The 26012-nt window shown below is 35.7% G+C and overlaps 1 protein-coding gene across 1 annotated transcript in view; it reads left to right on the top strand.

The window, feature by feature from the left end:
* Positions 1-26012, top strand: part of ADGRV1 (adhesion G protein-coupled receptor V1) — a gene marked incomplete at its 5' end in the record, with an annotated part of 258760 nt that overhangs the window by 53922 nt on the left and 178826 nt on the right. The window contains 22 exons of the mRNA XM_082075144.1: positions 161-342; positions 1109-1920; positions 3284-3493; positions 7166-7296; positions 7540-7639; positions 8665-8844; positions 10372-10535; positions 11086-11179; positions 13837-13915; positions 14282-14420; positions 14920-15061; positions 15485-15747; positions 17235-17410; positions 18094-18218; positions 19359-19525; positions 19608-19751; positions 20211-20318; positions 20841-21093; positions 21750-21872; positions 22069-22291; positions 22753-22957; positions 23972-24118. Coding sequence (XP_081931270.1) covers positions 161-342; positions 1109-1920; positions 3284-3493; positions 7166-7296; positions 7540-7639; positions 8665-8844; positions 10372-10535; positions 11086-11179; positions 13837-13915; positions 14282-14420; positions 14920-15061; positions 15485-15747; positions 17235-17410; positions 18094-18218; positions 19359-19525; positions 19608-19751; positions 20211-20318; positions 20841-21093; positions 21750-21872; positions 22069-22291; positions 22753-22957; positions 23972-24118 — 4167 coding nt within the window. The remainder of the gene's footprint in view (positions 1-160; positions 343-1108; positions 1921-3283; positions 3494-7165; positions 7297-7539; positions 7640-8664; positions 8845-10371; positions 10536-11085; positions 11180-13836; positions 13916-14281; positions 14421-14919; positions 15062-15484; positions 15748-17234; positions 17411-18093; positions 18219-19358; positions 19526-19607; positions 19752-20210; positions 20319-20840; positions 21094-21749; positions 21873-22068; positions 22292-22752; positions 22958-23971; positions 24119-26012) is intronic.

Genomic DNA, 26012 nt, shown 5'->3' with positions numbered 1-26012 from the left:
TTAAAGAAATGTCTGCAAAGGAAAACAAGGAATGTTCTGGCAGGAAAGTGCAACAAGTTCAGATTTTACATTGCTTGTGTTTATTTTTAGAAATACCAAAAATTGTTTAGCTGCATTATTTCTTTTTCTTTTTTTTTTTTTTCTTTTTTTTCTTTTTGAGATTGTCCATGTAGAATTAACTCAGGCCTCCAATGGTGGTGCTATTGGGTTAGATGGCGTGGCAAATATTATAATACCTGCCAATGATAATCCTTATGGCACAGTTTTCTTTCATCAATCCTTATATCGAATTCAGGAGCCACTAGAAAGAAATTTGCTTGCAAATATAACAGTCAGGCGAAGGTTTGTATAATGTTTGCTTTATTTCTATCTATTATTTTTCTTTTTTCTTTTTTTTCTTGGCTACAATTTCAAAAGTAATGCTACTCTTGAATAAGTATTTGCATAAATTTCTTGATCTGTGCACTCAACACGTTTTTATTTCATATACATTGGTTTTGCACTAGATGTCTGCTTATTAGAAATGTACATAAAGTACTTAAATATGATACTTATTTTAATGTACAATGTAAAAATGTACAAGTACACAGTGTACTTGAAGTTTCACTTTGCCTACTGAATCATCAAGGCACTTAAAGCTGCAGAACAACCTGTTCCTGTGCTTTGAACTGGAGGACAAAATGGGTAAACCCTTGTGGGATGGAAATGAACAAGAAAAGGAAAGCGGGTTTTATGCCTGTGATACATTAATCTGAGGACGCCTAGGAGGAAAGATGACAAGGTTGGGCAGCAGAGGCTTTTTCTTCCTTGCCAGCCATAAGAAGACTAATTTCTAGTTAATTTATAGAAACACATATTTGCATTCTTAACAGACTGCTACCAATGCTATAAATAATCAAATTTGCTGTCCACAAGACATGACAATGTAGTTATTCTCGTATTACCTTCAAGAGAATCCACTTCAGTTATTTGGAACTTTACAGCAATTCAGGAAGGGCCAGTTGATTTTGATCACTTTTATTTTTAACCCAGAAACATACAGGATATTACATACACTTCATCAACTAATATTAATTTATTTGTTTTTTTTTATTTTAATGTCTTTTAGTGGGGGAAGGTTTGGTCAGCTGCAGATATTTTACAGCACTTCCGAGACTGACGTCGTAGCTCTTGCCATTGAGCAAGGTCAGGATATCCTGTCTTGTTTCGAGTCTCCTGTACAAGGAATTCCTGACCAACCATCCAAGACCAGAGTGAACGTGTCGGCAGCAAGTGACCCACTGTCTGCCTGTGCCTCTCAGTGCCTAAAAGAACAAGTGTGTTCAGCCTTTATGTTTTCTGGTGCCTCTGAGATTCCCCTCTGCTTTTGGCTGACATCAGACATCAGCCCCTTAAATAACGCTTCAGGGTTCTGGACCTACAAGAAAAACATCACCAGTGCATCCGCTCTCTTTAGCACACAAGCCATCGCTGGTAGCGATTATGAATCTGTTACCAGACAGTGGGCCACGATGCAGGAAGGTGAAGAGTTTGCAAATCTCATGGTCACCATCCTGCCTGACAATCTGCCAGAGCTGGATGAGAAATTCACTGTATCCCTTTTGAAAGTTGAGCTAATGAACATCTCAGCCAGCTCAAAAAATCAGCCTGCTATAGGACAGCCAAATACTTCCACAGTTATCATAATGATGAACGGAGATGCGTTTGGCGTGTTCAAGATCTACAGCGTAAGTCCCAATGCGACCGAGAAAGGTCTGTATGTTGAAGTAGAAGAACGTCCTCAGGCCACCGTGCAGCTGATGGTCCACAGGACAGAAGGCAGCCTGGGACAGGTGACAGTGGAATGGCGTGTGGTTGGTGGAACTGCCACCCCAAACTTGGATTTTGTAGGTGTTGGTGAGATTCTGGTGTTCGCTGAAGGTGAGGCAAGGTTTTGCATTGGCTTCTGATTTATAAAATTGAATAAAAGCAAAAAGAACCTGACAGGAGCTCAGTCCTCTGGATGTTTTGATAAGTGATGTCTTATTCTTAGGTTAAACCACCCTGAATGCTCAAGATACGTATGCAAAAGAATATAGTTAATTAGTATATAGCATTATGTTGCAGAACACACGTTGGTTGTAGGAAAAAAAACAAAGATGAAAAGTATAAACATCTCAGTATTTTTTATAAGAAATACTGCAACGTGCATTATGAAGATTACCTTATCAAATAAATAAGGAATAATAATGCTGAAGGTTGTTGTTATACGAAAGATAATGAAAACGAGAATCGGGCCTGAGTGGTCTTTTGTTAACTTTTAGTTATTACAGTACTAATGTTTCATGATGTCTCTTTTTAGATTCTGAGATCGTATAGATTTCATAACATAACAGCATATTAAAAAAAATTGCAAATAGGAAGAACAACTTAATGGCAGACATTGCTTAAGTACCATGTAGCACGACAGATATATTTTATATTTTCTAAGTCAGAGTTGTCTGAACAGCTATTTCAAAAGCAATTTATGGGAGTGTAGTAAAGATGCTGGTATGCTAGCTAGCTTGCCAATTCCTCTGAGCCCAAAGGAATGGTTGCAAACAGTGATTCTGAGGCTGACAAGTAATTACATTTCTGGTTATAAGTTTAGTAAAAACTGTTTTCAAAGTATTCTGGAACACAGTTTAGCAAGAAATATATGTATCCTGTAAACTGATATAATCATAAAACACTGGTTACGCCCATGCACTGAGCAACAGGATTGTGTTGTAAATTATAATGGATTCTAGAGAGCTGGAATTGATCGTCTTTGCTATTTGCACTATCATTCTTTAATAGCCCAGAAGACAAGTAACACACTGACAGCTTATTTAATGCATGCCCTGACCCAGTAAATCTATTGAAATTGGGTGTACATACTTATATATATGGTTCATCAGAGAACTTATGCACTTGGTAATTTTTTAAAAAAATGATATTCCCCTTTTCTAAGTTAAATTTGAAAGTCAGAGTACTTACAATGCATATAAAGATTCTAGACACTCTCAAATTATACCTACATTGTTATTTCTACATAGTATATTTAATAATTTGATAATTATGTTTGCCTAATGTAGCTTTTCAATAGTAATTGAATAAAGCTTCATAATGACATTCAGCAACTTCTAGGCAGGTAAATAAATAAATGTATTTCATGTGCTTTTTTATATTTTTAAAGTATTACCTACAAAATGAAATTATTAAGTCTTTTTAAAGGTGATTTCAATGAGCACACATAAGTACATATATGTCCTTCTCTTTGTAGGCGAAACAAAAAAGATGGTCACGCTGACCATTTTAGATGATGTGGAGCCAGAGGATAATGAAAGTATCATAATCAGCCTCATCCATACTGAAGGAGGGAGTCGGATTCTGCCCAGTTTTGACACTGTCACGGTGGTTATTCTGGCGAGTGACAACGTGGCAGGAATTATCAGCTTCCAGACAGCCTCGCGGTCGGTTATTGGTCGTGAAGGTGGGTTCTTTGTGTTGACCACACTCAGTGTGTGTAACTCTCGCTTCCATCTCCGTGCTTTCTGTTTATTACAACTTACAGCGGTTGTTTGTATCACCATTCAGAGAATGCCAGCAAGCAGAGAGTAACTTCAGCCTTGACATCTATTTATTTGAATTTTTGGCTCTTGCAAGAGTAGGACTGGAGATAATGAGTACACCATTTCCAAAACCGTCTCATATATCATCATCTGTGCCTTCTCCTTTTTTCTGAAGATCATGCCTTGCTTCTCCTGGTATTGCATTTTAAACCCCCTTTTAGCGTGCCTTGTCCTATTCATTTACACCATATTCCAGAACTGTTTGTAGCTCCCATCATGCACATCTATTGGTAATAATAAGCAAAGCTCATATATCCATAAATCTTCTAGAAAATATTCCCACAGAAAGATTAGGATCACATCTTCCCTTTTCCTGACTCAATAATTTGCTGTTTCAAAGTGTTTTTGTTTATGTGATTAATTTAGGAATGTAGCAATCTTGCTGTCATCACTTAATCATGACATTTGGAAAATAATAATAGTAGTAGTAGTAGTAATAATAATAATAATAATTTGATATGGAGCAAAGGTTTCTACTAGTGCTTTAGAAGAAACTAGTGCTTTGTTGTGTGTTTCATCTAAGGGTTAATGCAGTTTTCCATAGGACAGTAACAGTACTAATGGGGATTGCTTTTGGCAGCCTTTTCTGGAATTTCAGTGTATTGCAGCATCATATTTCTCTGACATGTAAAATGGGCAGGAAAAGTTGTCAAAACAGAAAACTTGCTGTCCAGGAATGTTTACATTGCATTTTTTGTTGGGTCTTTCTCAACCAAATGTGTTTTGTTTGATTTGTTTGTTTATTTTCCAGAAATGAAAGAGCATCATAACTTTTTTTCCTTTTTTTATCTTTTCTTTTTTTTTTTTTTTCCCAATCTAGATATGGTTTGTGTTAATTCTGTGCCAGTTTTTTGTCCTTTATTCCTCCACATTGCCAGTTCTGATCCACCTGCCAAGCCAGCTGCAATCTGTGAGGCTAAGAAAAGCTGTTAATGAGCTCAAGGAATTAATACAAACTGTCTCATACCCAAAGGTTATGGTGACCCTGAATATTTTTCACTGGTTAATTATTCACAGTATGCTAAAAATGCTGGCAATTACTTTGCTCTAGTTTGGAGATTATTTGATTCCAATTTCTTCCAGCTTGTGAAAGAACGTTGTCTTCCAGCAAGAAAAAACATTCACACTAATTCCCTTTGATAAAATGAAACAAAATGAAAAAAAAAAAAAAGATTAGATTATTTCAGTGTTTTATTTCATTTTTGGTATCAAATTTTTCTGTTCTGAAAACAAAATTTGTCAGACACAGAACCAAATATGATTATATTTTTTATTTATTGTACTATTTAACAATTTCTGTCAAGTAAATCTGTATTATTTTCAAGCTGTGCATATTATTTATCACCTTTAGTAGAGGCAATGGAACGTTTGTCTAGCTATGACTGTATTAGAGGAAAATGCACTGCAGTAGCTTAAAATAAGGAAGAAGAGGAGGAAGGCTGAGCCCCCTTCTTCTCCCTGGTAAATGCAGAAATCTAAAGCTGAAAGTTACAATACTCAAAACAGTGAAACCAGCATAATAACGCTTTCAATCTTCAGAAATTGATTAGTACTTGTATTAGTATTTCTTTCTGGATACGGATACCAAAGATATTGGTAAAACTGACCAAAGAAATATGGGTCAGTAATTAACTACTTGGGGCCAGTAATAATGAATAATTGTACTTCAGGTTTCTTCATAATGTTTGGATTACAGTGGAAGAGGCTTCTGCATCATTAGGAGTTTTGGCCCAGTGTTCAGTGAAAGTTCATTATATTACATAATGTTGTATAGAAATAAGCTTTGTCTAAATTGTGCGTTCTGCAGTGGTACCAAAGTAACCATTTTTTGTTAAGTATTTATTTGTTGACAATAATTATGCAAAATTCTCAAACAGGACAGAGTGAACAGTGCAGCGTTAAATGACACAATAAATTAACTTCAGGGGAACCTAAAAACAGGCAGGCTATCCTCAGATATCTGACTGTGGAAGCAGAATCCTTGTGATGTCAATTATTTTGAATTATTTTATTCTCTTAGAAGCAACATGGAACAACTTATGACAAAGACACAAGTGTTGATACATCTTCAAGGCTTAAATGACATCTGAAATGTTGACATTGAATAACACATAGAATTCTATTTATTTGAAAATTAATGTATGCAATTCTATTATTTCTTCACAGTTTTATATTTTAATTAATTACATTAAGGTCTCGTGAAGTCAGTTCGTCATATCTCTTTTAGTAGCCAATATACATGCATCTCGCTAATATTTCCTTACTAAAAAAACCTGAACACATCTAAAAAATGTTCAAATTGTTGTGGCCAGTTTTAGCTGTGCTATAATACACCAGAATCGCCAGATAGCACCCTAAATTAAATAGAGACTGGCTGGGCTGCTCAGTTCTTTATACCATGGAGTAAGAAGCCACTTAACACCACATCTTTTCTTTTGCTTTCATATAATAAATGTATCTCAATGTTTCTCAATATGTTTTCTTCTAAGCGTGTGCATAACACAGATCAGAAGGTGGAATAATTCCAGATTTTGCAATTTAGCAGTTTAGCAATACTAAGAAAGACTTTTTCAGTCGGTTGGGAATGGAGCTAAGTTTGTCAGTTTTCTGTTATGCATCACTAAAATACATTTTGACAAATTTATGTTTAGTTTTGTTCATTCTATGAAATCTCATGTGTTATTATTTCCAAGCACCCCAGTAGTGCAGATTAGTTCTTATTTTATGTCTTTGAAAGCCAATGCAACACTGGTAAACTTAAATTCTGCGTGCTTGAAAAATGCTGTTGACATAGAGAAGCAATACACTCATGTGTAATGTAAGTAAAACAATAAAAATACCATAATTGCTTCTTGTACGTGCACATTGTCAGTTGATACTGATTTAACCAGGAATTATAAGACATTATATATATATATTTTTTTTTAATTAGAAATATTTTAGTTTGGAATAATTTATTTTTAAAATTATAAAATTATTTAATATTAGCATTTTCTGGTTATTTTATTTTCTATCACTGATAATATTGGTAAGCTCAAACTCACATAGGTGGAACTTAGAAGCAGTTACACACATTTTTCTGCATGCACTATGTAAGTCGCAAGACCCTGCAAATATTAGGAGAGTGTATATTCCTTGCCAGTTAGCTGTTGCAGAAAACTATTCATGGTACATACAACATTTACTATGTTATAGTTCACAGACAGGTATTACTCTTCTATTTGTGTGTGTTTTGATGGGCATTTACTTTCAAATATATTAATCTGTACCAGGTTCCCTCATATTTTGGTAGTTCTTTCCAAGAGTGAACTAAAAGCAGAAAAGCCCAGCACAAAAGAATTTAGGGTTTTTTTTGTTGTTTCAGTCTTAAAAACAAATGTGTAATATAACTACTTTTGAGCTCGCTATTAAAAATATGAATGTCTTCCAGAAAAAAATATTGTAACTGTTATGCATTTTTTGGCTTCTCATTTTTATAATTGATACGTAGGAGAGGAAACCCCAAAATGTTGTGTCTTACCCTTTGTTCCTAGGAGAACAGCTGCAATTCCATGTTGTAAGAACTGCCCCAGGACTGGGAAATGTTACCGTTGAATGGAAGATAGTTGGGCATAACGTAAAACAGAATTTTGAAAACTATTCTGGAACCCTCTTTTTTCCTGAGGTAAGTCCATAAGCAAAGCTAATGACTGCAGGAGAACATTGTCATTAGGACTGAGCTGGGAAAACTAGTCTTGGTCTGATTATTTACTTTTATCCCTTACTCTTTGAGTTCTAAACTGGAGGGAGTTTATAGGTTTTCATACTTTACGTTTCTTGAAGGTATTGTTCAAAATACATATAATACAGTCATATAACTTGTATTTTATAGAATAATGACTAATCACTTTACCAATAAAATAAATAGGAGACATTGAATGCAACATTGTATGTTCACTTGCTGGATGACCATATTCCCGAAGAGAAAGAAGAATACCAGATCATCCTATACAACATCAAAACAGAAGGTAATGCAGAACTATGGACTCCTATGTATTAAAACTACCATGTAGTAGTGTCATATTTTCATATGTATTAATCCAGTTTGGAGGTGTAGGACAGGTGCTGTAAACTACATGAAGTTCATTCACATATTATTGAAACACATATATGAAAAACCCATAGCGTCTTTGCAATTTTCATTAATTGGTTTTAATCCTGATTTAACTCTGCCTGTTTAATTCAGTGGTTATTTGCTTCTCTTTAACTGAACACAAACTTGAGCTTAATAATGTATTCTGGATACCATTGCCATGAAATAAGTGGATATTTTTCTTTTAAAGCAATCTTGTCATGCCAGATTTCTGATCTGTCTCTGAAATCAAGGTCAGAATATTTTATTCTTGCCATTCAATTTTATATATATCAAATTTATAATGAGAAAAGAAGCATGAAACTGCATCCCTTCTGAAAATACCTTGTGTTAAACTGAAATTAATGTCTAAGCACCAAACTAATGTGACATGGATTGTGTTGCTGCTAGGTGCCTTACCAACTTGCCAAAATTATTTGTTGACTTGTGGAATTTGTCAGGATAAGCATAAATGGATACACCAACAGTTATTCATCAAGGTGACACTTGGGAAAAGGAGTGATTTCGTAATGGAAATACTGAGAAGTTGAATGTAATTTTAGCTTTCGGAGTTAATTCCTGGGAAAACTTTCTCTTTCCTTTGACAATAGAGAAAGTTTAGGGAAGTCGATATTTGGCACTAGCCTATTAAGTTTTCTCATTTCTTAATATGTTTTCATGACTCTTTATTTAGTATGCATACAATTTTTGTTGTGTTTTTATGTTCCTTTATTTTTTACAGTATGTAAATATATATACATTCCACACCATCCATAAACTTCAGTGAGTGCATTGTGCAATTGGTTTAATTTCATTTATATTCTCACAGACTGTCATTTGAATGTAATAATAACAGTAATGTAAGACCAAAAAAACGTTGCATAGCACTTTATTCACTATAGTCTTTTGATTCTTTTGCAGGAGTTTCTTCCTCAGGTGCTGCTGTTTTGGATAGTCAAGGATATGAAGCTGTTCTGACAGTAGAAGCAAGTGATGAACCACATGGAGTCTTGAATTTTGCTTCCCCATCCAGGGTAGTTTTAATTCCAGAGGAAAACAAAACAGTTCAGCTTTTTGTTAACAGAGAATTTGGATCTCTAGGTTTGTATAACAACTCCAAGAGAAAGAAAACTCTGTTTTGGTAATCATTAGGCAAATGAAAGCCATGATTAAAAAATCTTGGATACACTAGATACTCTCATAACTTCTAAGCTTCTGCAGGCTTAGAAACCAAGTTTTATTTAAAACTGGAGCCATTGCCCTCATTTCCACAGCAAGGAGTCTGTGAGCTGTGGCAAAACTAGTCGGCTATTAGGGTTACTACCTTTAGCCCAATGAATCTGCCTCCAAGTCTTAGACTCTCCAAAAGAAATAAAAAACATATGAGAAAAGGAGCTTGTATGGAATGATCATTCCCACATATTTCCACTCTAAGCTTCCAGAAGCAGGCAGGTTGGGATAGTCCCATGGAAAATGTTGCATTCAGACCACTAATTTCAGTTTATGTCTCCTCTGATAATTTCTTATTCCAAATAACTTGATATTGAATCAATTTGTCTTTAACATCCATAAACGTAAGTCGCACTTAATTCCAGAATTTAACAAATTGCTGTGTGCAGAAATATTTTCTTGTGTTTGTTGCCTGAGAATTTCAACTTCTATTGTGAGATGACGTGTAGTAATTTCCTATTTACCTTTTTAGACTAGTCAGTGATAATCACTCTTAGTTTCTTTTGCTATATCTGTTTTGAAGTGAAGTGACCAGTTACAAAGAATGTTCAAGATCTGGGCACACCACCAATTTGTAGAGGCATTTGAATGGCATTTCTGTTTTCCCAATTCTTTTTTAGTATCAATCAGTATCTAATTTACTTTTGGAACACTGCTTAGGAACCTAATGCTTTAAGATAAGCATATGAAGTATATGTAACATCTCTTACTTTAATTAAAGTCCATCATTATTTATTTAAACTAAGATTCTTTTATACCTTATATTTTATTTCATACAGACTAGCTTTGAATTTCATCTGTCATTTTATCTCCAGGATCACTCTCTTTTTATTTGCAACTTGACTTACCCTCAACTGGACTTACCCTGATGGATTAGTGAGATATAGGTTTATCATAGAAAAAAAAAATATGTCTAACTTTTGTTCTTGGTAACTTTTATCAGTATGTCCCCTAATTTTTATTCTGTATGGGGGTCTATGTCAATCTGCCTGGGAAGGAGACTGGATTTCTTAACCTGTAATTCCCAGCAATGTCTTTGGATATCAGTTGCTCCTGAAACACGCTACTTCCCTTGGCACCAAACCTAGTATTAATAATACATTAGATGTCCCAGATAATACTTCAGCAATGTCCACAGCACCTCAAATATCTGAATACACTTGGTTCTAACGCTTTTTGAGTCCTGTGAGGTTGGAGAAGTCACCAAAGGCTGGACTGAAGGCACATTAAGAACAATAACAATATTCCATTGGCTCCAGATCAATCTTTTAATCCTTCTGCTTTGCAGTTAGGCTTTTCATTTTATAGGTGAGCAATTGATCTCTTTTCTTTGTCTGTTCCAGTAAGCATTACCTAAGAATTGATTATTTTTTTTTTCTATTCTTACAAATTAAACAGGTGCTATCAACATTACGTATGCCACAGTTCCAGGACTGCTCACCTTAAGTAATGAGACAGAAGGGACCTTGGCTGAACCAGGAGCTGATTACATAGCTGTTTCTGACTCACTGGTTTTGGAAGAAGGAGAAACATCAGCTGCCATAAATATTACTATTCTAGAGGTAAATTCTAAACCCTTTTGTTCTGTACTGATCTATATGACATCAGAAGAGGCATATTTTAGAACCTAAAGCTCGCAACCTATATAACACTTGAAGCTATATATTTCATTGTCTTTTAGAAAGATGGTTTTTATCTTAATGCTAAAATCATAGAAGGACAAATAATAACACAAAACAGCTCTACCTATGCATAAATGGAATTCACCTGTCTCATTAACACTTGGCTATCTGATATTCAGAAGAGTGTAATTCATTGCTTACTACAAGCCCTTACTTTCTCAATGGTTGGGTTTATCCCTTTAAAATTGGGTAGAAATTTATTCACAAGATTAGTTTGGTGTCACCAGAGTCCTTTTTATGAAATATAATGTCTTACTTCATCAGAATAATAAATTTTACACCCAATAAGAGTATTTCATGAAAACAGAAAAAATATATTAATTCTAGTGTTGTTATAATATTAGAGACTTCTAGTGTGTTTCTTCTTGGTGACTTCTGTGACAGTTTCTCAAAGGAAAATGAAAAGATGTACTGAATTTGTGTTTTGCAGGATGATGTACCAGAGGTGCAAGAGTTCTTCTTGGTTAATTTAACTTCGGTGGAACTCATCATGAACCATTCAACTTCATCCCCACCTAAACTGGGTAAAACAACTTCTACAGAATTATCTTTGGTTTTCCTTTTATATGAATTGCATGAAGATTATATTACTCTGGCATTTTATCATTATTCCACTTACTTGCCACGTATGCCAATATGAGACAGGATATTCTGAAAGAAATATTGTAGAATAGCAAACATATTCATTATTACACTTGCTTCTTACTTTTTTTTTAAGCTCTAAGAATTAAAAAGTGATTTTCATAGAGGAGTTAGCAATTAACAGTTGGAGAACACAATTCACTGAAAAGTTTTAGTGGTAGAATGTTGATCTGATTTTCATTTCCAAGTGCATAATGGAAACAAAAATGTAAAAAAACCCAAATAACTTTATGTAATTACTTTGTTCACTCTTTTTAAAGTATCTTTTTTAAATTCTTTCTCAGATTTACTTTTAGGAGTCTTATCATATGGTTTTCCTAATCTTCCAGTGAACTTCATTATCATTTGCTTACTTAACTCCTTGTTCTGCTTCTGAATTCGGTAGCACAGATGCCATTGGCTTTAAGGACAGTTAGATTATCCTGTGGTACTGAAGACTATTTATACTGATTATTTCTAACATCCTCTTCGATTCTTTCCTCTCTTCTTCGCATGCCTATAGAAGTGACAGAGTTAATTCGTTACAGATTGAAAGGTAATGTTTAAGACTCATTCCCCATTTGTAGAGACTGAGCTGTGATTAAAATCTAAGCATAAAAATGGTAGCATATGAGTGCAAAAGGTTTTTCGGAACTAAATCACACTGAATGCAGTGTAGTCTCATGTTCCATCGTAAAGGATTGGTGGTCTCTTTGAATCGTGACCATTCAACCCTGCTGTGATATCTGGGGTTAAATGTACTCAGGATTAACAGATAACAGTTTAACCCATGAGACAGAAACTTGTGCTCATTGTAAGATGTCACTACAAAGTCTGTTGTCAGATTGTTTTCTAATCTTGTTCTCCCTGATGGTGTATTTTGATTTTGACGATTTAACTCCTAGTTGGTGCAACACATTTGTTTAGGATTTCTAGCAATCACATACGCTATACAAGATATTTGAAGTATTTCTTGGATGTGTCTAATGTCAAAAGAGATGGGGGTTCTGCACATGATATAGGCATGTGCAGTCAGTCCTACACATCTAGAGCATATTGTATGTGCTGTATGGCCACGTGCATGCAATATGTGGAGTGGAACTGAACACACTGAACTTAAGTGACCTTCATTTCTGATCTGAGGCTTCACTGATAAAGAGCAAGAATAGCAAACATAAAGAGGCTTCTGTTGTTTTCTCTGTGCTGCTCTTGCTCCCATCTTCTAGAAAAGGTGGAAGAGCTTGGCTCATACAAAAGTATGAGGAATTAGAAAAATGGAAAATGGTCAACAGCTAAGAATGATGAGAGAAAAAGAAATAAAATTAATGGGTACAAGAAGGAGCTAAGATGGAGGAGAGGGCCATCAGGGAAGGAGAAGGATGCCAGATATGAAATAAGAGGTTTGATGTTGAAAGCAAAGTATTAGAGATGCCAGGTGAACTGATCACACAATGACACGATGAGGGAAAATGCAAGTTAGGAGTGAAACTGAAAGGTCTGTAGTTGCTACAACACCCTCTGGGTTTCTAAAACTGGGTGACATTTCCGCTGTTTGTGCAGAGGTTTTGCAGCTACTGCTGATCTTCATCACTCCCTCATAGGCTTGGATTCGTGGCAATGAGATTTTACTTTTATTCACTTATTCACACAAATCTTTCCTATAGATCTAACTATAGTATATGTACTGTGGATTCAGTGGAGTCAGTCTGTTTGTAGAAATTGTCATTATTTCCTTCATTTCTTTTTAAGTCTTATTAAAAGTAAGTTGAAGTAACTTAAGGTAGTCATTCAGTGCTGTTGTCTGAACAAATTAAGGCACTATTTTCTGAGAAGAATCAAGTTCTGACCATCAAATTCTGGTCCTTGAAATCAGTGGATGCTTCTGGCTTTGTTATTCAGTATTTTCACAGTGAAATATATACATTAATGTTTCAGAGCTATTGTGGAGGTACATATGTCTCTATGAAGCAATCTAATGTTACAGTATGTAAACACCCTACAAAGAAATCAATAATTCCGTATTTGTAGTAGAATCTGAGGTATGTGCTTGTAAGGTTTATGATCAGGCAAGAAACATTAATAGAGGATGAAATAGTGGATCATTTACTATTCTTTCTTACTCATTTTCCCTCCCATATTCAGAATATCACAGTCTGCAAAATGTTGAATGTCATCAAAATAAATGCACACAATGAAGATAAATTAAGATTCCACAGCAAATCTTGGTTTTGGTATTTCCTAAGTTTTCTGTGCTGTTTTTTACTTTCTAAATTTTCTTTAGTCTTTTTTTTGTATGCATTATTAAATGTAACAGTGATAATTCAAGGCACTGTTGCAATTCTGATAGTAAGGTAGTAAGCACAGATTTTCTTTGAGCCTTTCCAGTTATCTTTCCAGTTATCTTGCTCACTACAATTTTCTCCTACATTTTGGTAACAGAAAATTATGTATTTCTTTTACAAAACTAGTAAAGATTTAAAAATTGCTTCTATGATTCTTGAACATAATGAAATTGGACTTAATTTTTCTTTCATTTTTGTCCTTCTGTTTTCCATTTTAGATGTGGAAGGTTTAGCTTCTCAAATTATTATTGATGCTAATGATGGAGTGAGTGGAGTAATTGAATGGGGAAGTACCAAGTAAGTCTTGTCTCCTTGAAGAACTTGATGTGTCCATTGGTAATTGGGGTTGGCCAGTTATTTTCATTTTCAGTTAACAATAAAACTCCTACTAAACTCCTAGGAGGAAGGCACCCATTAACATACGCTTAATCTGTCATAATAAACAGGAAAAAAACACAACCTCCTATAGCTCAACTCCATTTAGGCAAGAAAAAAAGGTAAAAAAGATTGTGTTAGACAGTCGTAATGGTGCTGATACTGTGATGATGCCTTTTTCTTATAAAGCAGAGGGAATGATTTGAAGTGAAAATATAATGACTGTCTACCATATTATTAAAAAATAACAGAAGGCACTGAGATTGTTTTTTATTCTTTTTGTTTTAGTTTTGAAGTTAATGAATCTCATGGGAATCTGACAATAGTGGCACACCGAAACAGAGGATCATATGGCAATGTGTCTGTATTTTTTTATGCCCAAAATTTGGAGGCACAGCTGGGTTTGGACTTTAATGTGATCTCAAGGGTAAGAAGCAAATTCTAAACTGAGCACTTTTCATTCCTTCAGCTTCCTCAAAAGAATGTCATCATGTTTATTCTGCAGAATGATCAGTAATACAGCCAGATTTTTCATCTTGTTTCAATTACTTTGGTCATCTGAATGAGAATAGAATTAGTCATCTTATTTTACTGTTTCTTTCTTTTAAAATATGGAAGTATTTTTATAAGACACATTGTAAACGTTCAAACATCTATCTCAAATACAATTTTGCTTAAAGATTTAATATAAAGTTTCATATTTTTTACAGCAGAACTTTCAAAGTAAATTGCTCGTTTGCCCTCATTCTGCAATGTGCTGAACATTTTTACTTCTGTTTTTAATCCATTTATTAGGACACAGAGATTATAGCTTTGCTTGCCTACTTTTCCTTTGTATCTAATACAATTCTGTTTACCTTAGCTGAAAAATTCTTTGCATGTTATCAATTACTGTGTACTCAATGCTTTCTGTGTTTCGATGCTAGACTCTTTTTTTTGCTGATGGAGAAAGGAATAAATCTGTTGTTGTTACAATTTTTGATGATGATATTCCTGAAGGTGATGAGAAGTTCCAGTTAATTTTAACAAATCCCTCTCTGGGGCTGGAATTAGGGGAGAACACAACAGGTAAAACTTAGTTTTGATGTTATAATTCTTTAGGATTGTGTGACAATCAATTTTATTCTTCTGAATAATCTTATTTCAGAAAACACCATTACCCTGGCATAGTAGATCTTTATACTCCTTTGGAAAGTTCTTAAACATCCCTGTGAATTCTTTGCAATTAACAAGATAATACGTAAAATAAAGAATCAAAAATTTGAAAGTGAGCTTTTTAATAAGAGAGTCTAGATAATACCTGTCTATAAATATTCCTAGGTAAACTAAAATGCTTGCATAATCTCTTCAAGTAATATTATGGACATTAAAGTATTATATATACACTAAAGGAATAAAAGGATGTGTTTGTATGTATTTGATTTGTATGTACATACAATTATGTTTTACCGTGTTAATTAAATAATGTTTCCATTATTTATTTCTCAAAAGCCACAATTACCATACTTGCCAATGATGATGGCCATGGAGTTTTGTCATTCAATAACAGTGACCACTTCTTCCTAAGAGAGCAAACAACTCTCCATTTGATGGAAAGTGTTGCAGTATTAAATATTATTAGAGAACCTCCTCAGGGGATATTTGGCACCGTGACTGTTCAATATCTTGTAAGTGAAATTAATTCTTCAGAGGCGTCAGTGGATTTGACCCCTTCTCAAGGATATATCGTGCTGGAAGAAGGAGTCAGATTTAAGGTAATTTGATGATTATTATACCAGAGAAGTGAAGAAAGCTTTTTAGGAATTGTTGGAAAGATTAGGGTAAATTGGGTCATGGGATTGCAAGTGCATGAAAATTAAATATGCTCTTTTCTAGATATTTCTGTCTTTGTAATGGATAATGTAAATTGAAAACAATATAATGGGTATATACTGTTTATGAATGCATAGCAACATTTATTTTTACGTGTTCAGCATGTAGCTGAAACACAAACTTTGAAATGAAGTGATATTTTATAAGCGTAAATAGTTAAGGTTGAAGTAAAAATCCCATTACTTAACGTGATACTTCAGCTGGTCTAAACCACACAGAGTGTGCTGCAGAAAATGCAAAACGTAAACAGCTCTCAGAGTCTTAGTAACAGAAAATGGTTTATTAAACTCACTGTGTCTGTATTGTCCCCACAAAGATGGCAGCTAGAAAATGAGCTAGCTTAAATTTGTGAAATCCTCAACCTTCTGAAGTTTAATGGCAGTTTATTTTATTATTTATTTTATGTTATTTATCACTGAAACTAGGATCAGTAAGAGGTTAGTATATTATGGCTAGTGGGATAGAATTGAAACAGACCTTTCTGGAAATGCTGGTTTTCAATTTCTGAACCTTAAATACATTTGGAACTGCAGTGCTGGGCAGCATAGCACATCTGTGGGAAGTGAAAGTCTTCTTAAAAAAGCCTCTAAATATGGTTTATTGCAGATGTAAACAGGGATCTAGAAGGTTTTGAGAACCTGTTTAGTTCCGGATCCATCATTACTAACTTTTTTTTTTTTTCCTATAGCAAAGCTATATGTTGCTCTGTAAATTTTTGTCTTTTTGGGTAGTGGGAAGGATGGCAATGAGCCCCAATTGATAGTGAAAACACCTACCTCTTTCTAGATATTTCTCTGCTAATTCAAGTCTGTCTTGAGAAGATCCTATTCTCATCCCCAGTGGTGCAGAAGAGGGAAAAGAAGCATCAAGAAGAGAGAAAGTATTTCAAATATCCTTCCATTCTTGCCTTTTTCTCTTCTTTCTTCCCAGCACCAGTGGTAGAATTACCCTGTTGCCCTGGAGCCAAATAAAGTAAATTAAAACCAGCATGACTGAGCTGCATTAGGGGATCAGGTAGTTGTATGGGGACTATGGATTACCAACAATGTGTAGAATAAGTATGAAAAAAGGATCAAAACCTATCACATTTCAGGGGGTTTTAGGATGAGAGGAGAAAAAAAGAGAAAGAAAAACAGTAAAATAAAATTTGTGCTTTTCTTAGTCTTGTGCCAGTGGAGGTCATGGATGACTTTAGAACCTCAGCCCAAAGTGTCCTTGTCTCAATTCCGTCTTCTCCAAGAGCTGCGGTTCTCCTGCTGTGCTGTCCAAAGCTGTAGAGAAGCAACAGAAGCAGTAGCTTGGTCTGATGGGCTTGAGTCATCATCAGCTGTCAAGTCTCAACAGCTTTCCGTGCTTATTTTCTTACCAGACACTGCATATTTCTGCGATACTGGATGAGGAACCAGAAATGGATGAGCACTTTGTCGTCACCCTCTTCAATCCAACAGGAGGAGCCAGGCTGGGCACAAGAGTGCAAACCATGATTACAGTACTGCAGAACCAGGCTCCGCTAGGGCTTTTCAGCATCTATCCACTTAAAAATAGGTAATAAACACTGGTTCAGCTAAAAGAAGACTTTTCATAATCAATAAAATCAATCATAATCCCTCTACAACTTTGTTTATGATGGATCCCTTCAAAGAAATTCAGCAAGCCAGTTGTAAAACATTTGTAATTTTGAAAAGTACAATGTCTGTCAAATACTGTTACTGCTATACAAAAGAACAGAAAAACACTTAAAATGGACTATCCATCTTTAGAACTGTCAATTTCTCTATGTTTTTTTCCCTAAAACAGTATTTTGTTAGTGCGTAAATATTCCACTAGTAGTAATGCAAACCTCAGATCAATGCTGACGAAGTAATACATTTGATAATTTATTTTTGTTTTTAAGCTTGTGTAAAACAAACTTTCACTCAGGGCTGTTTTTTTCAGAAGCAAATAGATTGTATGGAATGACATTTTCAAAAATTATTCGGCTTAAACTGTACAGGTGGTGTATTAAATTTCAGACTTGTTTCAAATGTTGCTGATTTTATGATTTTATCGAGGTCTTGTGGTAAGAAACACTGGGCGACCTTAATGTAGCTACTAGTCTGTCACATAGCAAAACCAGTTATTTTATTTTTAATTGTCTTGTATATTCCACAGCTGGAATTGTACTCTATGAGTCTTATATTAGAGAAATAACACATTTTTTTCTTTATTTTCACATATTTCAAATTTAGGACAAATTTCCTCATAATTGAAGAAGCCAACACCACAGCTTATTTGAGAGTTTCACGGAGTAATGGGCTCAACGTGTCTGTGAGTGTTGAGTGGGAGACGTTGTCAGATACTGCATTTGGCATCAGTACGTTCGTTTCATAGAGAATTCCACTGCTTTTGGCAGAGTGGAGATAGCAAGAGACTAGCCAAACATACAGGAGATGTGACTTTGGAATCTAAATTTACATATTCAGCCTCAATTACATTAATTAATGTCTTTCTGAGCATGTCAAAATTCATTAGTTAAAAGAAGTATCACCTTGTTATCAGCCACCCTGCCACTCTTTTTCAGTAATCTGTATTGCTCTCCTTGCTTCTTATACAAACATTATTGTCACTAGACTTTTGTTTAATAAAATCTATTATTCTCTTTTTATAACTTTTTATTTTTCTAATACAGTATAAGAGACACACTTCACATAAACCTGGCATAGCCTTAGTCTGAAAAAATGCCACCACACATTTTCTGTCCTATTTCCCAGTGTGCATTTATGGGAGTCTCAGGCTCTAATTTCATGAACACTTTAATCTGGTCCAGATTAGCACTGCCCTTGAAGGAAGATATCCTTCTGTCTCTGCCTGCTTGTTCCCATTTCCATGCTAGGTATTTTTTTGTTCCAATACTGATATATGTATAGCTGCTCACCAGTGCAGACTGAAATCAACAAGGGAAAGAAGGAAATGCCTAATTTTGAACACAGATGAAAATCTCTGTCTGGCTCAGCGACTTGTCTAACCTACGTGTAGGATTGGGACTTCAGTTCTTGGACTTAATTCTGACAACAGCTCTTTTTTCTATAAGCCAGCTGAATGGCTTAAGGAGTTTAAGGATATTAGTGCCATGACTGCCTGTTGTGATCGTGGGGGACAAGAAGGACAAACACCTACATTTTCTACTTTCTATTTTTAATTTCAGTATTGGTATCCAGCTAATTTTTTCACCAGCTAAATTCCAAACTGAGTCATTCTGAATCAGACTCTAATTGCCTATGCATCTTCCATATGCAGCTGTAACAAATGAATACATGTATTGCTTAACTATCATTGCATCTTCAGTACTGTATTTTTCCCATGCATTTATATACACTTATACCAACTATTTATAGACAACTTAAACATTTCTGATACTAGGTCTACTTTTGGCAGGTAAATCATGAAAATGTCATTGAAAAATACCTCAAGAATGAGGTAATAATAAACAGTATTTTCTTTTGCTGTATTACAGGGGGTGGTTTCAGTGTCCTGTCTGTCTTGCAAAGTTTTGTAGAAGAGTCAGCATCTAGCTGGTGTTTCTTTACATCAGGAGAAATCCTATATGGTGTTCTGTTGCGTATGCCTCCTGCTACATATTCTACTGTCTACCAGTGGAAAGGAGTATTTGTTCCTGTCGAGGTAAATGTTTCCTTGCAGGCACCGAGTGTGATACTTAATAAAGAATCTAAGCCTCACTTTCTCTTTTTTATTCCTCTCTCAGAATTTCGGCATGTGGAATCCTAAGAGCTGTGTGTCTTTCCAAATCCGTGCCTCTCCCTACCTTGTGATAACTCACGGAGGAGACAGGCAGGGAGCTTCCAACAACACTGTGTATGCATTCGTGCCTGGACGCAGACTCTTGAAGGTAAATCTGTTTTGCTCAAAAAAAGACCTTGGGAGGCTGTCCATTCTGGCCATGTTTTAGAAAAAAGCACTTTCTGCTCAGTTAATTTGGGGCCTTAACACAGCGCGTTGACTTCAATGATCTAAATTTGTCACAGCTGGTTGTTTACTGTGGTTCTTTTAATTTACATTTTGGGGGTGGGGGAAAATGACCTTGGAAGTGGGGAAAGAAACTGCGGAGCCATCAAGATATAGAAAGTTTTCTGAAAAATGTATGGTAAGTTATATTAATTTTGTAATATATATACCCGTATGCATACATTTATACACTTTTTGCATAAATTATAAAAGTACACATATGTAATTTTATTAATTTTGTCTAGATTCACATGCAATTTTCCAAATTTTAAAAATGAATGTGTAAACTTGTCACTTTAAATGACAAACATCAAACGCCATTTTTGTCATATTTCCCTCACAGATACAGACTCTCTCTATTCTGGATACCAGACAGGTGAAACATTTTTCTGTGGATGGAGAAGAATATTTGATTTTTGTGAGTCACACAAACAGTTCCAGTTCCCTCCAGGTTAGAACACATTTTGTATTCCCTGGCTTGGACGTGGGTAGTTTGTTCAGTTTTGAGTTTGAAATTTGAAGGGGTAATAAAAAAAACAGCCAGCCAAACAAGTCTAAATATCTGTTTCTGAAAAAAGTACTTATGTTTCTATTGTGGATGTATAATTATTAAAATTCTAAACTTGTTTAACTGTGCCAATACTCTCTGTGTTAACATATAATTTATATTTAGTTTGATTTTATTGCTAATGTTATTTCTGTTTTGAAACCTAACATGTTAAAAACCTATAAGAACAGAAATAGTTTCTAAACATAAATCTATTAATCTGAATAGATTTATGTTTAGAAACACAGCTGCTTGCAGTAAGGTAGCTACTTACCAATGTGCTTTTACCTTAATGTATGGTCCACCTTAGAAATGAGGAATTCCATTTTATATGTCTTCCCAGTTTTTCAGTGTGGCACTTATTTTTTCTTCTCTTGATGTGTATTATGAATATATAAGGAAAAAAAAACCTTTGTATTTCTGCAGGTTTTCCAGTGGAATAAAGAGATATTTGTTCTGCATCATCAGCTTCCACTTTCCGGAGCTCTGAATATTGCATTGTTTGCTAGAGGAGGTGTCACGTACCTACTAGTTTCTTTGTCAAATACCAGCCAGAACGTTCTCTTGTACCGGTGGTTGAATAATGAGTTTAGGAATCTTCATCAATTACCTGCAAAAGAAATAAAACACATGGAGGCCTGGATTTCTGGATCTGATATCTACTTAATTATTGCAAAAGGTATTCAGGAGAAGGCAATCACTGAGTTTCCTAAATGTATGCTGGTTTGTTTGGTAGCAAAGGCTTTTGGTGTAAAAGAGTTTGGATGGGGAATGACAATTCTCTGATGAGAACCAATACAATCTCTCTTTTGTCCATTAAAAAATAAAACCATTGCATTTGTTCTCAAATACTTATTAAACTGATGAAATATTTTCCCAAGAAAAACAGGAAACAATATCTCTATTCGCCTGGCTGCTCATCGCACCTTTTCTAAGCTTTTCTGAGCTTTGTGATACACAAAGATCATTAGTCAGCAAAGTACATATTTTCAATACAAGTATGACATTTAAGCATTGTGTTTTGACTGCTTCCCTATTGAAAACTTTATGTTGCAGTCTGTAGGTTTCTTGGTAATTGTGTGTTGTCTACTGTCATCATAGTGTTCCTTTATGTGAATGTGTGCAGAAAAGCCTTTAAATGATGTTAGTGGATAAATCATCCCACAGAGACCAGTCATATTATGGAGTTATGCACCAAGTAAAAAGGAAAATACGAGAATTAGTCTCACTTTGTAATTAAAGCTCCCAAACTCTACCTTTTGAATGGCCACCAGTGTGCAATTTAACTAACAGGCAGCAAATGAATGTAAGCTTTGTCATTTTGATCATTTGCAGAATTTGGAAATTCTTCTGAAATTTTCATCTGGGAGACAGGGCAATCTACCTTTAGACACTTTCAGTCTCTTCCAGTCTGCACTGTAAGAAACATCCACGTTTTCATGCCTCCTTCAGGTTTAGGTAAGACTTAAATTACAATATTTGTTCAAATCTTGGTATATAATACTGGAATTGCAGAAATATATGTGCTTTTTTTTTCCATATTATTTATCAGACTTTAAAAGTTACTGCAATCATTGTGATACCAAGGGAAATTCTGGCATTATAAGGAGAAATTTTGAATATATTATCGAATATTTATTTTTCCTCAATGCAGTTCACATCCTCCTATCTGGTAAGAACACAACAGTGTTGTATTCTTGGAGCTCTGAAGAAAACCAGTTCTCTGTAATGCTGGAAGCCCCATGTGCAGATCACGTCACTTCAGCTACCGCAAGGTCTCTGAACTCCAGCAAGAGCTTGATTGCTCTGTCCGTAGAGTCCAGCTCCCAGATTTATGAGCTGACCACTATCTCCAACCAATCAGATTTTATACCGAGGTAGGTTTCTCTGTTTTACATAGCATTCTCCAAGCTCTGGTATTTCTTTTTTCTGTGATACTGTTTTTGTTACAGTGGAGAGGGTTATAGACTCCTGTGTGTGTTGTGCTTATTAACACTAAAGAGAAATTTTCAGGGGGAGCTTTTAGATAACCTGAAGTCAAAGAGCCTCACAAGTGGCTTTAAAACCTGGCAAGAGAGGACTTGCGGTTATGACTTGATTTTTTCAAAAAGGACAAATAAAATTACTTTCAGTTTTAATTTCACTTACTCTATGATCTATTGTCATTTAAAAGCAAACAGACGAACAAAACTCACAACTTTTATACCTTAGTTACTGCCACAGGAATGTAAACAATAATTCCAGCTCCAAAAAATCTCATTAAATTCACAACAGTGCTTTCAAAGTTCATTAATCAGCTACCCTCATTTTATAATTATTTGATGTGTTTTTATGCTAGTTCAGGTGAACTGATATTTGAGCCTGGTGACATGGAAGCTGTGATAGCAGTCAATATCCTGGATGATAACATCCCAGAGGAAGAAGAATCCTTCAAAGTGTGGTTGAAAAACCCTAAAGGAGGTGCAGAGATTGGTGCTCATGGTTTTGTTAACATAATTATTCCTTCCAATGACAATGCTTATGGAGTCATCGCATTTGCTCAGGTAAATCTAAGGGAAATAATTAAAATATATATATATTATTTCTGAATAATGGAACACAAATGTACTTAAACTATAGGCTGGATCATGTGACAGGATTGTTTTGCTAAACTCTTGTAGCAATCCAAGTTGGAAGCTTTTTAACATCCATTTATCATTGTCCTGTAATTATACAGAACACAAAGGAATAGAAAATCAGTTCCACAGTCTGTCTCTTATGTGAGATTTTTATAATCTCCATTTAGATCAACACATGAGTTTATCATTTCAGTTTTGCAACGACATAAAAATTCAGTTTTCAAATGGCATATATGAATCATCATAGAGTCACTACTGTTTGGTTAATCAAGGGAATAAAGTAAACAAACCTGAAGATCCTTTTCCCCTGAAAAATATATTGATTGGGTTGTGTCACAAGATGAGCCAGCCTGCCAGAACAAAATCATTTATTTGGAAAAAATGTCAGACTGAAGGTATTAATTGAAGTGGCTAATACTTAAAATCACCGAACACTGTAGATGAGACAGGTATGTAGTAAATGCATACTGAAGATATAAAGCACAGAAGAGTTGTTACTGAAGAGAAACATTGCATCTGGACTTTGTATGAGAAGGGTGAATAACAGCAATGTAACAGCAGTAAAAATATGTCTTTCTTGAAGGTCCACTTGTTAGTTATCTGCTTCATACAATTTGGACATAAAATATTTTACTAAAAATAAAAAAAAAAAAAAAAACCCAAACAAGCACAAACAAGCAAACAAAAGTAATTGGGTTTTTTGCTTTAGGATGAAGACATCTGATGTTTTAAATTCTTATGTCCATGAAACCTGGGAGTATTAACTACCTCTGAAAAACAGGGCATATAAATTTAAGAGTGCATGCATATTTAGCTACTTAAAGTATATTAACTTATTGATGCTCAGTGTCACTGGCCCCCACTGAATACCTGGATCCCTAAAGAAACTAATCTTTATAAGAAAACAGTGTTATGGTTATGCTACTTTGTGTTTTCCAGAGTTCTTTATTTAAACAAGTTGAAGAAATGGAACAGGACAGCTTGATCACCTTGAATATAGAACGTTTAATAGGAACATATGGACGAGTTACAGTCGAGTGGATCGCTAATGGGAGCATAAGTGACATATTTCCAGCTTCAGGAATGGTATGTAATGTTTTCAGTGGTATTAGGGAAGCACTGACTGTGTTGTCTCAGACAACAGGTGCAGATGTGCTGAGGGAGGATAGTCCGTGTCAGATTGCCCCATTTTGTTAATTACCGCTTCCTAGTCCTTTGCTGAGATTTTAACAGTTTGCACTTCTGGCTGCAGCATCACTCTCACTCTCCTATAACCAGATATTGTAATGCTGTCCAGGCACTACAAATGCATATCTGCAATATCCTGTTCCCGTCTTCCTTTTTTCCTTCTGTGAAACCCAGCTGCTGTGTCAAATCATCTGCATTGGTGGGAATCTGGGAGCGTTTGCTCTTCCTCCTAATCTTGTCAATACAACTGAGAGCTTCAGTGGTCCAGGAGAATGTCGCAAATCCCGTTTTTCCCTGTTTGTGGGACTGCTTAGGTTTCCAGATGTGTTAAAATCCGGTGTTTCCTGCTAGACAAAGTTCTCGTTATGCTTCAGGGTGGACAAATGCCAGGTTCTTCAAGTCAAGGGCCCCCACCTGGTGGCCATCTGCAGAAGACACAAAGCCCTGTGGTCTTTGAGACTGCAGAGCTGCACAAGCCACAGCTGAGGGAAGAAAGGGCCAAAAGACTGTAGAAATTAACTTTACACCTGGAAATAATGGATCAGAAGTAAGATAAAAAATTTAGAGAAAGATTGACAGAGGGGAAATCAAGGTTGCTAAAACAAGCATACTGAAATTATTAGAGTGTTCCTTGAGCATTCCAGATGGATGCTACATGATTTTCTTGCATAGTTTTGCAGGTAGGAAGAGACAGAAAGGTAAAGGCATGATGGTGTTCACTGAAAATTTCCATTGATCATTCAGCATAGGTGTAGCCTAAGTGTTTATACACAGATCTTCCTTGTTGAGAGATGCCTAATCAAGTGTCAGTCCTTTTGAATTTAAAAATAAAAATAGTATAGATAGACAGAGCATTTCTCAATCATTTTATCTTAAAAAAAAAAAAAAAAGGTAAATAGAAAAGATCAGCTCTTCATAATCTTTGAGAAGTCGTGGAGATCAAGGGACATCCTAGAAGACTGGAAGAAGCCTCTATGTCACCCCATCTACAAGAAGGGCTGAAAGGAGAATCCAGAAAATTACAGGCCCATCAGTCTTACTTCAGTCCCTGGGAAAGTTATGGAATGAATCCACCTAGAACCATCACGAGTCAAAAGAAGGATGTAGTTGGGGAAAGTAAGCATGGATTCATCAGGGGCAACTTGTGCTTGACAAACTTCATCACCTTCTATGACGAAGTAACTGCTCGGTTGATGCGGGGAGAGCAGTGGACATTGTCTACCTGGATTTCTCCAAGGCTTTTGATATGGTTCCCCACAGCCTCCTCCTCAGGACACTGAAGTGCCGTGGTCTAGACAAGTGGTGTCTGCAGAGGATGGAGAACTGGCTGACAGGCCGCACCCGGAGTGTGGTGGGAAATGGCTCCTTTTCAGACTGGCAACATGTCACCAGTGGATCCCACACTGTTCAACATCTTCATGAGTGATCTGGATGATGGGATCAAGTGTACCCTGGGGAAGTTTGCTGGTGACACCAGACTGAGTGGGGACATGCACACTTTGGAAGGGAAGGCCACCCTGCAGGAAGAGCTGGATGGGCTGGAAGAGTGGACTGACAAGAACCTGATGAAGTTCAACAAGGACAAGTGTAAGGTCTTGCACCTAGAAGAACAAAATCCAGGAGCGCAGCACAGCTGGGATGTACCTGGCTGGGGAGCAGCTCTGTGGAAAGAGACCTGGGGACCCTGGGGGACAACCAGCTCACTACGAATGACCAGTGGCTGCTGCAGCAAAGGTGGCAAAGGGGACACTGGGCTGCACCAGCAAGGACATCACCAGTGGAGTTAAATTGA

Source organism: Streptopelia decaocto (genome assembly GCF_964273445.1).
Source record: "Streptopelia decaocto genome assembly, chromosome: Z".
In the NCBI taxonomy this organism is placed as follows: domain Eukaryota; kingdom Metazoa; phylum Chordata; class Aves; order Columbiformes; family Columbidae; genus Streptopelia; species Streptopelia decaocto.
Note: the sequence above shows the minus strand (reverse complement) of the source record. Positions and strands in the feature narration are given on the sequence as shown.